The 17,813-nt window shown below is 61.5% G+C and overlaps 1 protein-coding gene across 1 annotated transcript in view; it reads right to left on the bottom strand.

The window, feature by feature from the left end:
- Nucleotides 1-16,988, bottom strand: part of ADGRA2 (adhesion G protein-coupled receptor A2) — a 30,852-nt gene extending 13,864 nt beyond the window's left edge. The window contains exons 1-2 of the mRNA XM_076358852.1: nt 16,768-16,988; nt 8,075-8,146 (exon numbers count right to left, since the gene is read on the bottom strand). Coding sequence (XP_076214967.1) covers nt 8,075-8,146; nt 16,768-16,988 — 293 coding nt within the window. The remainder of the gene's footprint in view (nt 1-8,074; nt 8,147-16,767) is intronic.
- Nucleotides 16,989-17,813: the final 825 nt, after the last annotated feature.

Below are 17,813 nucleotides of genomic sequence, written 5' to 3'. Positions count from 1 at the left end.
CAGTTATGAAAGATACGTTGCAGGGGTTAAAGACATACGGCTTGCAAATAGCTCCTGAAAAGGTGCAAGTGCAAGCCCCGTGGAAGTACTTGGGGTGGAAGATTTTAGAACATACAATACAGCCCCAACCCATAACCTTGCAATCTAACATTAAAACACTGAATGACTGGCAAAAACTAGTAGGGACTATCAATTGGGTGTGCCCATTGCTGGGAATAGATAATGACATGTTAAACCCACTGTTCAAGTTGTTAAAGGGTAATCCTGAGTTGACATCTCCACGAGAATTAACGACAGAGGCCAAACAAGCGCTACAAAAAATATCACAGGCGCTTACCGAAAGGCAAGCACAATGCGTAATTGAAGGATTGGGAGTTAACTTGTATGTCCTAAATCAGTCCCGACAAGCAGTGGGCCTCTTAGGCCAATGGGACACCAAGGGTACCCAGGATCCCTTAGCCATCATTGAATGGGTATTCCTGCCGCATCAAGCACCAAAAACGATAGTGACAAGGGTGGAAATGTTTTTGATGCTTGTGCGAAAGGGACGCGCGTGATGTTTGGAATTAACGGGCACAGATCTTAAAACAATTTATCTCCCACTGACTAAAGACCACCTTAATTGGTGTGAGGCTAATAGCCTAGAACTACAGATAGCGCTGGAAAACTTTAAGGGACAAATTCTAATTCACTATCCATCTCACAAATTATTCTACCTTAATGAGGAAATTAGTATAATTCCTGAATCGTTGAGTAAGGAGGTACCTGTCGAAGGACCCACCTTATTCACCGATGGATCAGGACGAACAGGTAAGGCAGTTATAGTGTGGTGTGAAAAAGGGGAATGGAAACATCAAGTTCACCATGTTGTAGGAAGTCCTCAGCTGGTGGAAATATATGCAGTAATTCAGGTATTTCGCCAATGGGAGATGCCATTAAATTTGGTTACTGATTCTCAGTACGTCGCCAACGTTGTCAGGCGCTTGGAAAAGGCTTGGCTCAAAGAAGTTGATAACGAACCAGTGTTTTTAATGTTCAAACAGGTATGGGACTTGTTGAATCGCCGCGTAAACCCGTATTACGTGCTCCACGTGAGGAGTCATACCTCTCTCCCAGGGTTTATATCGGAAGGGAATGCGCGAGCTGATCGTCTCGCTGCCCCCGTATGGACAGTCCCTGTACCAGACGTTTCTACACAAGCCCGATTGTCGCACGAGTTTTTCCATCAATCTGCCCGAATGCTGCGTCGACAATTTGGGTTGACTTGGAACATGGCACGAAGTATTGTACAAATGTGTCCTGACTGTCAGCAATTAGTTCCCATACCCCAAACAGGGGTAAATCCCCGAGGAGAAAAGGCCCTACAGATTTGGCAATCCGATGTTACTCATATCGGAGAATTTGGCAAACAAAAATATGTGCATGTTTCCATCGATACATTCTCCGGAGCTCTATGGGCGACCGCAGAGACCGGAGAAAAAAGCAAAGATATTTTACGGCACTGGAAAGGGGCCTTTGCTGCTCTAGGGGTTCCACACCAGATCAAAACGGACAATGGGCCCGGGTACATAAGCGCAAAGACGCAGGCCTTTTTGGCACAATGGGGCATTCGACATATCACTGGTATCCCTTATTCCCCTCAGAGCCAGGGTATCGTTGAGCGGGCTCATCTCACTCTCAAGCAGCTACTACAAAAACAAAAAGGGGGAATGCTAGGGGAATCACCGCAAGCCCGCCTCCATAAAGCAATATATGTGTTAAATCATCTTACAATAAGGGAAGACAGGACAGCAGTTGGCAGCCCTAACACGGTAATAGCGAGACACTTTACATCTTGTAACTCAGCTTCTCCAGCAGGAGAAAGGGCTCGGGTGTGGGTCAAGTCATTGGAAAATAGCCAATGGGAAGGCCCTTATGATCTTATAACATGGGGGAGAGGATATGCTTGTGTTTCCACAGATCGTGGACCCCGGTGGATACCTGCCCGCTGCGTTCGACCGTATCTGGACAAGGAGCCCAAGGAGCCCACAGATGCATCAACGGTTTGAAGTAGATTACTGGGACTTACACAAAGTATCTCATTTGATATTCGGGGAACCACCTAGTGGGCCAGGCCGTGCTGGGGTATATAGGGGACCAAGTGGGTTGCCATTAGCCGTGGACTGGGAACACCAGGCGGCAGAGAACAGTCAACTGGATAATCGAGAGGTGACAGGAATTCCCTGCCTCCAGTGTCCCGGATCAACACATCACGCATGGACTTTGTGCAAATGTGATAATTGCGAAAGAAACCGGTATTGTCACTCTCAGTTCCGGGCAGGAAGGTGCACAAGGTATAAAGGGAATACCACTGGGAATGCCGAACCACAGAATCTACAGCTAGTGTGTGGGAGATCACATTGTGTCCCCCAGCTGTGGACTGTGTGGGAAACGGACTGGGAAAGTACCAAACGACAGTGTGACAAACGACTTGGGTGGAAACGGAACAAAAAGAGAACGTAAACCATGACGCCAGCATGGGGGGGTGTCTTGTGGCGAGTATCACTGTGTGCGGTTGCTGCGTTATGGGCACCCTCACAGCCGAAGGAAAATGTTTGGGTAACTCTGGCCAATCAGACAGGACAGGATTCCATCTGCCTGTCGATATCTTCCCCCGGAACCCCTTTTCTACCTGCCTAGTGGGGCTTCCTTTAGATAATTGGGACTTGGGCCTGATTAGTCCTTTCAAGGAGGCCTGCGGGGGGGGACGACACGCCACTGACAATTGGGATGGATGCCTACCACATCTTAATCACTTGCCAATAGAACCTCAGGAACTCGAGCTATTAGGGTCCATAAAAATGGATTGGTGTTTGTGTTTCAATTATTCAGGGGCCAATGTTTCCTGAGCCTGGCCTGGCATTGCCTCTCATATTAAAGGGGGGCCGTGTTCGTTGGGAAGATTAACTCTACTAATGCCAAACACATCTATGATCCTAGACCACAGAAGGAGCACCCCTAAGATGCGCAGTAAGCGCAGAGCACATGCCTACACTTCACAATGTGATGATGCTGTCGACCTATGGAACAAGAACACTATAGCTGCGGTTGCAATCTTGGCTCCAGGTGTCGCAGCAGCAAAGAGTTTGGTCACATTAAATAAATTAGGATGTTGGCTAGCAAAACAATCAAATGCAACCTCTGAAGCACTAACGGGATTATTAATGGATGTAGATTCTATACGACATGCTACTTTGCAAAATAGAGCAGCGATAGATTTTTTGCTTTTAGCGCAAGGCCATGGGTGTGAAGAGTTGGAGGGAATGTGTTGTATGAACCTATCTGATCATTCGGAATCAATTCACCGCAGCATTCAGATGTTGAAGGAAGGAGTACAGAAGCTAAGAGTGGAAGACCCCTGGGACTGGTTGGATAAATTATTCGGGAAATGGGGTCTAAGTGGCTGGTTAAAAGGACTAGCCAAGCTAGGAGGGCTATGCTTAGTAATGTTCCTTTGCATCCTGGTTTGTGTGCCATGTCTGTTACAAGGTATGCGAAAAATGATTGAAAGATCTGTTTCAGCAGTGTTTCTAGTAAAACAAAAAGGGGGAGATGTGGGGATGGGAATCTCACTAACGGACATTCCTGAGTTTGATTTTAATGAGCAAACACTGTACCACCTGGCATGACAAGGCACTTAAGCAGAAAACAACGGAGAAAGGAATGTGCAGCTGGAAGGAGAAAAACAAGATAAAGACCATGAGGGCATTTCGCAGGATCAGAAAGAACGGGCCAATCTGCTAGAGCATAGATGCGCGTGAACACAAGGCTATAACCTATCTGCAAGCTGCAGGTAGCGCGTGTACACTTCTGCTTGCTATAAAAGATGCTAACAAAGAGCAATAAAGGTCTTTGGTTGCCGTGTCTGCCGGAGTCCGTGCCGCTTTTCACCCCCACAGGGGACGCCAGCCCCTTCGCACGCTCCAAGCGTGCACCGTGGAGCATTGCAGGCCACGCGCACGCCGGTGGTGCGTGCCGTCCCCTCCTGCACAAGTTGTTTCCAGAGCAGCCGTATCCTGGCAGGTTATCACCTCCCGCACACGGGATAGGAGCACGCTGCAATTGCCAGCCCCAAAAGGGCTTTGCGGCCCGGAGGAAGCTCGTTTGGTTTATTAGCCTGATTGGAGGCACATATCTAATCAGAGGCACGCCAGGCGTGCGCTGGCACGGGGCGGCTGCCGGGCCGGTGGGGAGCTGGGGAGCACCGGTGGCTTTGGCTGCTCCGTCCAGCCCCGGGGACTGGCAAGGCGGCTCCTGCTGAGCACCGGTGCTGGCCGGGGGAGGAAATGGGAACCACATGGCAATGCCATGTTTATTTATAGCAGGCTCCACGGTACTCATCGCTGGGTTGCCCGCAGCTCCGTGTGCGGCCCTGGGGACACCCCGTGAACCGCAGCCCCTGTTTCAAGGCCACAAGCTGGAGCCTGGGATGGGGGAGCGGTGCAAACCCTTCCAGCAGACCTGGGGGTGCAGGTGGGCGTGGGGGTCCCACCGGCGAGACGTGAGGGGCCATGCAAGGAGAGGGAACATGGGCAATGCTGCCTGCACACCATAAACACACGGACATGCTTTCCTTCCAGGCTAAAACACCCAAGCGGCTTCTGCGGGTCCCCAGCTGACCCCAAACGAGCGGGGCTCAGTGCAGGGGGGTGGACGGCCCCGTGGTGCAAACCCCAGGGAAGGGAAACGCGGTGTGACGCCTTCCCAGCCGGCATCATCCCGGCCCCGCTCAGCCGACACAACAGCTCTGCCCACGCCTGCCTTCCCTGGCCATCCCTGACGGGCAAAAGCGTGTCCTGGCATGGTGATGGCCGGGTGCCCGGCCGGGTGTGCAGGCAGGTGTGCAGGCAGGTGTGCAGGCAGGTGTGCACAGGGGCCAGGTGAGCGGCGGTGCTGAAGGAACAGCTCCGCTCACCTGCACCAACACCGCCAACACCCGCTGCAGGAACAGCCGTCCTGCAAACACCCGTCCTGCAAACAGCCGCCCATACACGCCGAGGGAGACCATCTGCGCCAGCCCCGCTCCCCGCCGGGAGCCAGCCGGAGGTCCCCAGGGACCCCCGTGCCCCGGACACCCACCCAGCACACACCACCAGCATGGCCCGCAGTGGTTGGGGACGCAGCAGCCAAAACACAACCGCTGCCAAAACTCAGCACCCCTGGCTCTGGCCAGTGTGCAGCTGGGGGCTGGGGGCTGCAGGGGACCACCGGCCAGGGATGGGACCCATTGGGGACCATGCTGGGCCCTAGGGGCTCACGGCCAGCCCGGCGCATGGCCTGGCGGGCAGCCTTCCTCGCTCAGTCACTTCCTCCCCGCTGGCCGGGGGCCCGGGGCTGCTGCTGCTGATTTATGATAAGGCTCTTCTCTCCGCACCGCGGTTGTTTGCCTTCGCGTTTCCGCTGGTCCCGAGCCCCCTCCTCCCCCTGCCCTGGCGGGGTGACGTGCTGCAGGCACCAGAGCCGGCAGCGGCACGGTGCCACGTGTGCACGGGGACCCCCCCATCGCCACATGTACACGGGGACCCCCTGCCACCATGCATGCATGGGGACCCTGCAAAGCAACTGCCTCCTGCCCTGAGGCAGCGAGCCTCGATGCACGCAGCAAAGCCTGGCACAGAGGGCCTGATCCAGCCTGGTGCAGCCACAAGGAGCCCAGCACCCCAGGGCTGAGCCCACAGCCACACAAGCAGCTCCCTGTGCACAGCAGCACCCATCACAGTCCAGTGTAGATGGACAGATGGACAGACTCCATTCCTGTCACTGCTGCCACCTGGCCAAGCCCCCTCGCAGCCCAAAGCCCCAGGGTGGGAAGCGCTGGCCCCGGCGGAGGGCAGGATGTTCCCAAGCGGGGCTGCGCTAATGAGCACGGCCACCCCGGCTGCATACCGGCCCCGCTCAGACTCATTAATCTCATTACGCCGCTACAAATCACCGGGGATGCCAAGCTGCAAGTCCGGAGGGGCGGTGGTCCGTGGGGCACCCTGCACGCTGCTGAGACTCCGGGAACGGGTTTCCCCCCATCATGTTGGGACACTGAAGCACCCACGGCAGGCAGCCAGGATGGACAGGGGCCCCACGAGCCCCAGGACGAGAAGTGAGGGGCCCCCAGAGCCCCTGCTGCGTCCCCGCCGTGCCAGCATGGTCCCTCCATGGGGCACGTCTACGCCGCGGCCCCGAACCAACCCGATGAAAACAATTATGGCTCCTGTCGAGAGCAATCAGGCGCGGCGCGGTGCGATGCTGGCCGGCCCGGGACGGGGGAGTGCTGCCCACGGCCCCCCCAGACATGCTGGCGCTCCCCCTCCGACCCACGCGGGGTTTCAGCACAGCAGAGGTGAGTGGGAGGTGATGTGGGGCAGCTGCTCTCCCAGAGCACAGGATACTTTTAGGGGGACCCCAGGCACCCCAGGGGCTGCAGAGCCGTGGTCCCCCTGGGGTGCCACCCCCCCGCTCCACCACGGCCCTTCCCAGCAAGCGCAGCACCCGCGGCGGCCCCGGCTGCTCCCTGCCCGTGCGCACGTTAATCCCTCCTGCTAATGAGAACTCGGTGCCAGGAGGCAGGAGGAGGTGACCCCATGCCTGGAACTGCGCCGGGGAGGGCTCGGCCACATGGGACTGCAGGGACACAGGGTCCCCAAGGTGACTGCTTCCCTCTCACCCCTAACAGTCCTGCAGGGTTTTCCACGGCTTTAAAATCCCAAACCAGTCCCAAGGCTGTGCACCAGACTCTGCGTGCTCTGTCATGCCTGCTCCTCATTCCAGCGCTATGCACCCCAAACGCAGCGCCGTGCACCAGGCACCGTGCACCACGGGGTGCCTGCACCCCACCCGATGCCGTGCACCCCATGCACAGCGCTGTGCACCGGGTGCTGCCCAGGGGCTGGCACCCACTGGGGGATGCACGTCCCAGAGCAATGCCACGAGTGGGCACTGTGCACCCCAGGCCCCGCGGCGCGGCCCCGCAGCCCCCATGCCGGCCGGAGCAGCTGGGCTCCGCTGCGGGTCGGGGCAGGTGCACACTCTGTAACTCGAACAAGATCCACGTTAATAAATGCTCCCTTGTTCAGGCTAATGAAACGCAGGCGGTGCGGGTCCCGCTGCCCCTGGGGAGCCCCCTCTCCCCCCGTGAGCCCCCCAGCTGGCAAGGCCGGGGCTGTGCCGAACCCTCGGCAGGGCTGTAACCCTCCCCAGGCCCGCCGCCAGCCGAGCACACCAGTGCGGCTGCAGAGCGGCACAGGCAGCGCCTGGCCCGGTGGGTCACCGAGCCCTGGGCACGCTGCCTGCCCCTGCCTGCGCTCTCCGCTGACCTCACCTCCCTGCTGCCCTGGCCACCCACCCCCTGCCCATCTGCACCCAGAGTGATGCCACGCGGGAAAACACCGGGCCAGGAGCTGCAGGGCAGGGACCCCACAACCCCTGCCCCAGCCCCCCGGCACCGCGTGCCACAGAGGATGCCCAGGGCAGAGGCGGGCTGCGGTGCACAATGCCCGCGGACGCTGGCAGCCGGGCCACTGTCACACCGGGTGAGCGTCCCGCAGCGGGAGCCCGCCTGGCCCTGCTCGGCGCAGGAATGCGCGAGACCCTCGTGGGGCCACGGCAGGGAACAAAACGCCCTCAGTGCGCTGGTCCCCGCGCCTGCATACCTACAGATCAAACCCATATGGGGGCCATAAATCTCCCCTTATTACAGCTCCCTCCATAGAGATGCCTTTCATGGAGAGATAAGAAAGTTGACTTTGTTCGGGGGGACAATGTCGCTTTTCATACCGGCCCCCACGGAGTGTGGCCCCCCCCGGTGCCTCCCGCCCCGGCGCAGCTCCTGGGGTCCCTGGGATGCCCGTGGGTGCCAGCAGCAAACCCTTCGCCCCAGTGCCGGAGCCGCTGCAGCACCCGGGAGCGACGTCGGGAGCAGGACCCGCACAGCGCTGCCAGCACCCGCCCCGCTCACACCCCATGGAAGCCCTGCCTGCACCCCATCGCCCGCTGCTGCCCGCCCCTCCTGCCCCAACCCCCCAGCCGCCCGCCAGGCACTCACAGCTTCTCCAGAGCCCGCAGCCCGAAGAAGGAGCCGTTCTCCAGCACCGTGATCTTGTTGTTACTCAGCAGCCTGTGGGAAGAGCAAAGGGAGAGGGGCAGCCCCGTTACTCAACCTGCCGGGCAGCCCCATCCGTGCCCCAGTGACCTGCAGGGTGCTGGAGGGGGAGTGGGGACGGCCAGACCCACCGCAAGAAGTGGCAGCCCCGGCTGTGCCGCCGGGGTGGTGGCGATGGTGAAGTCTCAGGGACAGGCTTGCACGGCCGGGTGGGGACATGGGATGCAACGGCCATGTTGGGATGCCGTGCCATGATCCACATGCATGGCAGCACCGGGCTGGAGGTGCCTGGGGCCGTGCTGGCTTTTGGGGCATTGCTCCTGTACCGGGGCCTGGGTGCAAGGAGCTGCACATGCGAGCGACGAGATCCCCACCCCAGCACGTGCACCAAGAGGGCACCCCAAGGACTGGCAGCCAGCAGGGGACCCCATGGCACCCTCAGCTCTTGCCCCCCACCAGCCTGACTACCCTCCGGTCACAGCATCACGGCCGTCCCAGGAACCTCCCAGCGCTGAGATTTTATCCCAAAGTAAACAGCTTTACTGGCCAAAGGGGCCCTTGCGGGGTGACAGGAGAGGGAGGGAGGGCACAAGCACCCAACAGTTCAGCCAGGAACTCATTAAAGCACGTCAGTGGCAATTAGCAGAGCCAGACCCCGGCCTGGAGACGGGAGCTGGCTCTCGGGGACCAGAGGTGCTTCCCCAGTGCTCCCAGGCGTCTGCATGGGCACCGGCGATGCTCCCGCTGGCAAACGTGATCCAAAAACAGAGGGGAGGCAGCCGCCAGCGGGGGCCGGGAGGGCACCCTGGAGCCCTGGCCGGGGGAGAGGCGCGGGGGAAAAAAGGGCTCATTGAAGGCTGGAGCCGGGGCTGTTTACACACGGGCAGGCTCTGCAGCCGGGCTGAATGGCGGCTGTGTGCTGCAGAGCTCCGTCCCCTCCGAACATCCAGCCTGCGGCAGCCGCCACTGGCCGTGCTCAGCTCTCCCTGGCTGGGCTCCCGTGCCGGGGCTGCCCGGGGAGCAGGCAGGGCTGGGACCCGGCTCGGGGGGCTGCGTTGCAAGCAGGGGCAGCTGCCAAACCCCCGAAGGGTGGTGGGGAGGGAAGGGTTGGGGGCAGGCAGCGCAGCCCCCCGCCCTGGGCCACATCCTGTGCTAATGAGGAGCCGCCACCGGGCACCACCGTGTCCGCAGGGCCCGGCGACCTGGCCAGCGGCGGGGAGCGGAAGCGGCCGGCAGCCCCGCCAGCGTGCAAATTGCTTCCACACGCTGGCGGCCAGAGCCGCCACAGCCAGGGCCACGTCTCGCCCTTTCCTCCCTGCAGGGACCCCGCTTTCACGGGGCTCGGCTCGCCCCAGCACAGCAGCAGCGAGCATCGGTGCCAGCCGGCGGCAGGCTCAGCCCCGGGACCCTGCCTGGAGCGGAGGGCAGCAGGGGTGCTCCCGGAGCAGCATGATTCCCAGAGCAGCCCTGGCTCTGGGGCACGGCAGCCCCATGGCACGCCTCGATTCCCCGTCACGGCGTCAGCGGGGGCTGTTGCTCAAGGCCGTGTCGGCCTCAACAGCTCCAGAAGGTTTTAATTCCAGCGGCAGCAGATTTCACAACCCAGCAAAGCCTCTGCAGGCTGCGCACGCATGGGGCAACCTTGGGGGCTCCCTGCTAAAGCAGGGGTGAGCAGAAACCCCCCATCTTGGGGGCTGAGCCGGGGTGCACGCTGGACCCTGCTGAAACAGCCCTTTGGGGCCGTGTGAGCTGCAAATGCAGAAACCAGACGAGTGCATGAAACTCCGGTCTCAGACCTCCCGTGTTTGGCCCCACATCCTGGCCTGGGGCAGCAGGAGGGTCCCCGGCATGGCCAAGGACACGTGGGCAGGAGGGAGCCGGGCACCCCGGGCAAGCTGGACCCGTCTGTGCCAGAGGCTCCCAGGGTGTGGGCTTTGCAGGGGGTTACAACCACGAACGTGCCACCAGCACGGCGGGCAGAGAGCAGGCAGCCAGCTGCCTGCACCGGGGGGCCAGTGCACTGGAGAGCTGCGCCCAGCTGGGAACGCAGCCCCCGGCCGCCCCCAGGGCTGAGCCCGAGCGCCGAGGATGCTTGCTTTTGTTTGCGGACCCCTGGGACCATCCGCGCCTCTGCCACAAAAACAGAACTCCCCGCCTTAAAAGGCAACGCACCCGCGGCCCCGATGGGATCGGTCTCTCCTGTGATCTGCAGCCAGGCGGCCGGGCCAGCAACCCACCCGCCGACGGCCGGGAAAGCAGCCGCGGGACGCCTTCCCCGTGGCGCGCTTCGGCCGATGGCGAAGCCACCCTCGGAGCCGCCGGCCCCTCGGGACCGGCCGTCGGGGAGCGCGGGAACAGCTGGGACCCCGGCACGGCGCGGGGGGCACCCCGAGCCGCAGGCACTGCCTGCCCATGCAATGCCCCGCTGCTCGGCGCCTGGTCTGCCCTTCCTTAAAGAAAAGAGGTCCTTGACCAAAGTGAGTGTTTGGCGCACAGAAATTGCACTCACAGCAACGATTTGACTGAAAGTTTTCTTCCTGAGAAAAACTTTTTCCAGGTAGCAACCCTGGCTCTTCTTTTCCCCATCCTGTAGAAGCCAGCCGGGTCGTGCTCCCCTGGCACAACTCACATCCTCAAACATGGTTTTATTTTGTTTTTGCTGTTTTTATGGATATTATGTTCCAAAATGTTTTCCTTTTTTTTTCCAGGAAGTTCCCATCAGGCTCCATGGGACTTTCTGGCCCTATGCATCCGCAGGCGGCAGAACCGCGTGCGGGTCCCCGGCACTATCCCCTTACAGGAGATTAACTGAGAAACCCCAAAATACGATGGAATAAGTATGCCCACGAGGCCACCCTCACCTGGCACACGGGGGTCATGGGCGAGCAGCCCCCGAGCTGCCAGCCCCCAGCCCTCGGCACGCGGGACCGGGGCTGGACCTGAACCCCTCGGCCAGAATTCAAACCCCAAGAGCTGCCCCCGCTCTCGCACCCGGCTGGGAGGAGGGATCGGCTGGGGAGGGAAGTGGATGGGGGTCTGGAAGCAAACCCCATTGCCCCCCAGTTCCCCCAGCTCGCTGTGGCCAAGGTGGCTCTTGCTGCTGGTGGGCTGGGGACTGTGCCAGGCAGGGGTTGCAGCGGCTCCCCGGATGCTCACCGAGGTCCGTGCGGGGCCGGGGGTGCATAGGGGATGTGGTGCCCCCACGTCCCAGCCATCCGCAGGCTTGGCAGGCCATGAAAGCACAGCTGTGCTCCTCAGGAGCCATCACTCGGCTGTGCCTTGGCTCTGGACCAGGCTGGGACTCCTCACCTCGGCAGCACCGGCAAACGCTGCGGCAAGAGGTACCCCCCCCAACCCGGACTCGGAGCAATGCACCCGGCGCAGTGCGGTGGGAAGGGCTGGGGACCCCGCACACACCCCCAGCCCTCGACACCCGACTGCCCTCACGCCGCTCCAGCATCCTCCTGCCCAAAACGACGCCTTCAGCACACCCAGCCACCCCAAGACCCTCTGGCATCGTGGTGCATGGGTAGGTGGGCTCCCGTCGCCCACCGGGGACGGCCCCGCCGCCGGGACAATAATCGGCTAATTGAGCGATGGCTGGAAAAGTCTCTCCAGACAATGTGGGGATTAAGGACGGGAGCGTCGAGTCAAACGGAAGCGATGGGGGGATGTGCGGTGGCAGGCAGGAACGGGGGCGGCCGGGTGGCGGGAGGGAGCCCCCCGAGGAGCATCTTCCCGCCCCGGGGGGGAGTCAGCCTTGGAAGAGGTTCAGCATCCTCACTCCAACCCGCCTGCGCCGGGGCTCTCAGAGCTCGGACCCCGCGAGGCTGCAGGCAGGGAGATCGAGAGATCCCTTCTTCTTCTTTTTTTTTCATCTCAAAAAGAGGAGCCAAAAGCGAAAAAAACAAGATTGTTTTTTCAAGCGTGCTGGAATCCACTTGGATAAATAACGGCTCCAGAAACTGGGCTGCTGAAACAATAAACTTCCTCTGGACCCAACCAAAAAAGGACGCGGGGAGACGGTGGCTCCCCGGCCCGGGCAGGCAGGGGAAAGGCACAGGCAGCGGCACGGAGGTTAATAAGGGGGGGCCGCGGTGGGGGCGGGGAGGCCGGCTATGCTTTGCTCTCCAAGTGCATTAATTCAAAGCATATGCTCGCAGCAGATACGGCGCAGGCTGCGCCCCAAGCAGAGCTCGCTGGTTTGCAGAGGGATTTTAGGAAGAGAAAAGAGGGGCCCCAGGGCTGGCGAGAGGTGCTGAGGGCTCCGACACCAGGAAGGGCTCTGGAAGCGGCAGCATCCCAGGGGGAACCCCACAGCTCCCAGCCCAACAAGGCTGGAGACCCCTCGACCTGGCGGGGGCTGCCCCCTCCCTGCTTTGTTTGGGCGCTCGGGGGCTCTTCCCCTCCCCGCGACGTGCCTGGGGCGTTGCCTCCAGCCTCGCGTCACGCCAGGCTATTTCGGATGGCGAAAATTATTGTTCCAAACCTCGGCTTTTGTTAGCACAGGAAAAATAAGCCCCGGAGAGAGGGCAAAACCTCCAAGCTGGCACGGGGCAGCAGGGCTGGGATGCTCCGATGCACCGGGCACACCAATGCACTGCGACCCACAGCCCCCCGAAAAACCAAACGTGCCGGAGCTGCAGCCCAACAAATGACAAATAAAAAGCTGAAAAAGGTTTGGGAAAGAAACCATCTGCAGGGCCCAGCATAAACCGGCCTCGGAGAGGGGAGTTCAAGTAGAACTGGAAATTGGTCATAAGTCAAAGCCCTCTATTCCCTGCAGACAATCTGTAATTTCAGTGCAATCAAGCTGTGCACATAAATGAGGCCTGTGCTGGGATTCCACATCTGGAAGAGGTTTGGGCTCCCGCCCGTGTGACAGCAGGGCTGGCCATGGCCGGCGCGGCTATCTGGGTCTCGTTAGGGATACAGTGCTTTTTCCATTAGGCGATTAGCACAGGGGTCAGCTGGAGGGGGAGGGAATTAAAGCCTTGTTAATACACATCTGCAGAGCCCCGGCACCTCGCAACCACGCCGGAGGGACGTCCCCAAGAAGTGCCAAATCCCCCAGCCCTGAACCACGGGAAGACCACAGATCCGGGAGCCTGGACCACGATGGAGGGGCTGGGGAAAGTGCTGTGCCTCGGGCTGCATCGGTGCAAGCTCTGCTGAGACAGCCGCAGCCGGGCGAGCTGTGCAGGGCTACGAGTCACAAAGGGGTGACAAGCCAACCTGTTAGGGTTGGCATCCCTCCTTCCTCCCTGCGATGAGCTGGGGACAAGAATTAACCTCTAGGTATAAAACGGGGTGGGTGTCAGAGAGCACATGCCTTGTAATGTCTGCTGGGGTTGCACGGGGATAGTGCACCCCTGTGAGCATCATCCCACTTGCCGGACCCCCCACATGTCCCCATGCCAGCTCCATGATGAAGGCAGCACTTCTGCCTGCACCGGTCCCGGCAGGCCGCTCCGTACCTGTCGGTTGCGGGTCTCCCCACGGCACGAGTTTCTCAGGTAGGATCAAAGATCGGCGGGACACGGCCAGGACAGCTGTAGATATTTAGGCAAGGACTGAAGCACCCCATCTCCCTGTCCTGCCACCATCGCGCAGCTCAAGGGGTTCCAGCGCCACGGCCCCGGGTGTCGCACCCACCACCAGGATGGAGCAGGGCCACCGGTTCCCAGCACCCCCGGCCGCGCCGCATCTGTTCCCTGCCACTGCGGCTTCCCCACATGGAGTTAATTTTTGCAGCTCCACATATGTGGGCACTGCCTGGGCTCTGGTTTGCTCCCTCCCAAAGCAGCGATCCCTGCAAGGGGCCAAGGGAAGAGAAAAGGAGCTGCGGCTCTGCTTGGCAGACAGCTCCCCATGAGAAACCACCGCGTCCCCTGGGACGCCACGGCCGAGCCCGGCACTGGCTGCAGGGCAGGTCCCCGGGGCCGCGGGCATCCCTCGCCTCTCATCCCCTGCTCTGCCCATCCACAGGCTGCGATGCCAGCAAGCCTTTCTCAGGCGTGGGGGGTAAATAAGCAGCAGCTGCCACGGAGGCAGCCTTGGATTCCTCAGCACAGGCCTAATAATTAAAGATAAATAAAGAAGTAAACCAAGAGTGTGGGAAAAAGCCAAACGAGAGCCGGGGTGAGGGACCAACAGGGCGGCAGACCTCCTCCGGCCACCCAACCTCCTCCGGCCGCCCAACCTCCTCCGGCCGCCCAACCTCCTCCGGCCGCCCAACCTCCTCCGGCCGCCCGCGCGTCCCCAGCCATTGCCTGGGCAGCCAGAGCTGCGGCCGGGACAGCAGCAATCCCGCGTCGGCAGCCTCCCCCTGTGCACAGCATCAGTGCTGCTCGTTAGCGCTAATGCACGCCTGCTTCCAGGCCAGGCTGGACGAAGACTAGAACAGGGCTCTGCTTTTAAGCGTTATTCTGCACAAAACACACCACGCGTTTCCTGCGACCGGGGCAACACTGATGCTGAGCATCCCTGGGGCACGGACGGGACCTGAGCATCCCGGAGGCATGTGTAGGAGCCTTGCTCGGACCCAGCTCACCCACAGGGCTCAAAATTTGGCTGTCCCCAGCAGGGTGTCCCCCGAGGCACGTGCAGCCCTTGCCACGTGCCCGGGCCCTGCTGCCTCCTCCGCTCCCTGCCCGCACCCCAGCGGCTCCAGGAGACGCTCCCGAAGCTGGAGCCTCTGGTTTTGATTGTTCCATCTGGAAAGGGTTTAGAATAAATCATGTTTACTGCGCGAGAGCAGAGCCCAGGGTCACCGCATATTTGTAGGTTTCTGCCTACGCCTGTAGGTTTCATGTCACGTTTTAGTGGGATCATGTAATGCCCTAATGCTTCTGCACGGTCATCCCGGCACCGCCGAGGGAGCCGGCCCCGGCACAGATGGCTCCAAACCCCCCTGTCCCACCAGGCAGAGCCCACCTTGGCCACTCCGCCGGCATGGGGCTACAGTGGGGCTCGACTCGTGCTCAACATTGCAGTTACACTCGCTCACGCTGGAGAAAGCACCAGAGCAGGCCACTGATCGGATGCTTTTCCCAACACAAATTGACAAAGGACTCGGACGTCCCTGTGGGTCTTTGCAAGGGGCTGACATATAAGAAAGGGCCGTAGGAGGAAAGACATGAAGAGCAAAGCCTGCCCGAGGAAGAGTGCGACTGGAGAGCCCAGCCTCCACCTGCCCTGCAGCCTCCCAGCGTCCCCCACCAAGGGGAAGCTCACGACAAACTCAGTGCTGTTGCACCAGGATGATTTATGCTTTTATTACGACCACTGCACTTCAGACCCTGCTCATGGCGCCCACTCAGCACAGGCACGTATCACGACGTGCTCCACGTGCACGATGGCCGGGCAGGACGGTGGCATCGGCTGGGTCCCCTTCGTAGCCACCCCATTTTCACAAAGTGGACATCACCACCCCAAAACGAAGCCCCCTTGCAGCCAGCGGCACAGCACATAGGAACTGAGAGATGCTTTAGAAATAGCAGCAACTCCAGCGCGCGAGCAGACACGCGGCCAAGTGGGTTCAAGCACGTGAAAGCGGATGGGACCAGGAGCACGGCAGCCCCCAGCCCAGCCCTGCGCAGCCCCAGTCCTCCACAGAGTCCAACAAAACCCACCCGAGGAGCAGAAGGTGGGGAGCCGAGGCCGTGGGCACACTCGCGTGGGCAGGCAGGCAGACAGGGCCACCCTTGCAGGACGACACTCGGGGCGAAAGCGACGTTCCCTCCAGCAACGGCGCTGCTGGCCCTGCTCTCCAAACCAGATTTTAATTCAAACGTCTCCTCCGGAGTTATAAATAAACCCTGCAATCTGCTGCTGCAGCGAGCAGGCGCGCCGGCTGCCAGCGCCGGCCGAAACCCCAACCCTCCCCGGCACCGAGGGCACGAGGAAGCTTTTAGGGAGCAAGCGGCAGCTTTAGACCCTTTGCACAAACCCGAAACCCACTTACTGCTCCTGATCTCTTTTCAGCAAATATTTCCAGTGAGAACAGTCACTTTCAAACAAAAACATCCTCCCCCAGCACTCAGACAGCAAACGCTGCGGAGGGAAGCGTGGAGAAGGAGCCCGTTTCCTGGATTTCCAGCTCACGTCCACACTTTAAACTCATGCTGCCGCCGCGCCGTGGGGAGAGCGGGGTCCTTTCTGTTATTCTATAGCCGCAACACCCCGCTTTAATGCAATTTAAACAGTTATGCAGAACCGAACAAAGCTTTTGTTGGTGCAGATTCACTTACTAAGTGAAAAAATAAGTGAAAAAAGTAACTGTCTGCGCTGCGCTCCCCGACACTGCGGGACTTTGTCCCCCGTCTCCCTTGTCCCCGCCAGCACCTGCCCGCCCGTGGGAGCGCAGCCCCGGCCGGCTCCGGGGCGCGGCCGAGGACCCGCGGTACCCGCCGGCGTGGGGCGGAGCGGGGGGTCTCCCCGCTGCGCGCTGCTCCAGCCCCCCCGGGGCCGCCGAGCGGCACGGAGCGGGCTCAGCGCCACCCACGCGTGGGCTCCCATCCCGCCGAAGGCGCCCCGGCGCTGCAGATGCCCGGCCGGAGCAGCCCGGGGGCGCGGGGCGGAGGCGGGGGGCGATGCCCGGAGGCGGGGGGCGATGCCCGGGGCGCGGTACTCACAGCGTGGCGGTGCCGTCGGGCAGCAGGCGCGGCTCGGGCGGCGCCGGGAGCCCCCCGCCGCTGCAGACCACCCGCCGTCGGGGCGCGGCGGGGCCGCCGGACGCCTTGGGCCGCTCGGCCGCGCACTTGCAGCCCAGGCTCTGCGCGGGGCAGCTCCGCGCCGCCCCCCCGCCGCTCAGCGCCGCCGCCAGCAGCAGCACCAGCGCCGCCGCCCGCCGCATGGCCCCGGCCCCGGGCGACGGGCTCCGGGCTCCGGCTCCGCGCCCGCCGCCGCCGCCCCGCTCCCCGGGGCGGCTCCGGCGGCGCCGCCTCCCCGGCTCGCCGCGCTCCGCCGCCGGCTCTGGCACCTCCCCCGGCCCGCCCCGCCCCGCCCCGGCCCCGGCCCCGGCCCCGCCGAGGGCATCGGCTCGCCTCCCCCCCGGGCGGGAGCCTGCGTGGGAGAGAGATAGAGTCCCCCGTGGGCCGGAGCTCGGAGTGGTCCTGGAAAGCTGGAGCCTGCGTGGGAGAGAGATGGAGTCCCGCACGGCGCAGAGCTGGAGCCCCCGCGGGCAGGGGCTGGAGTTCCGTGGGGTCCCACAGGACCAAGAGCTACAGCCGCCGTGGAACAGAGCATCCTCCCAGAGGGCGAGAAGCTCCAGTCCCGCCTGGTCCCGAGCTGGAGCCCTGGGCATCAGCAGGGAGGGCTGGAGCCCTGCGTGGTCCATAGTGCACGTGGTCCATATGGGCCACGATGCGACGCCTCACTGTAGCGTCCCAGCTGCGACAAGTACAGGGTGCTGTGTCCAGGGTGGTGGCACACACATGGCCCCACCAGCCCTCCTGCACGTGGGGGCTCTGTGGCCTCCCACTGCCTGCCGGGACCCCACACCACAGAGGAACCCCCTGCACAAACTCACACAGTTCACTTCATGGTCACGCTGCTCCGTGCCCTCCTGGCCTCCGCTCCACAGTTAACACTCTTCCCTTCTTACCTTCCCTGTTTGCTTCACTGGTTTTCACGCTAAGTTCAATATTTTCCTTCCCGCTCCCCCCTCCCACGTCCCCGC

This window comes from Aptenodytes patagonicus, chromosome 24 (genome assembly GCF_965638725.1).
Source record: "Aptenodytes patagonicus chromosome 24, bAptPat1.pri.cur, whole genome shotgun sequence".
Taxonomy (NCBI): Eukaryota; Metazoa; Chordata; class Aves; order Sphenisciformes; family Spheniscidae; genus Aptenodytes; species Aptenodytes patagonicus.
This window is presented reverse-complemented; position numbering and strand designations above follow the sequence as displayed.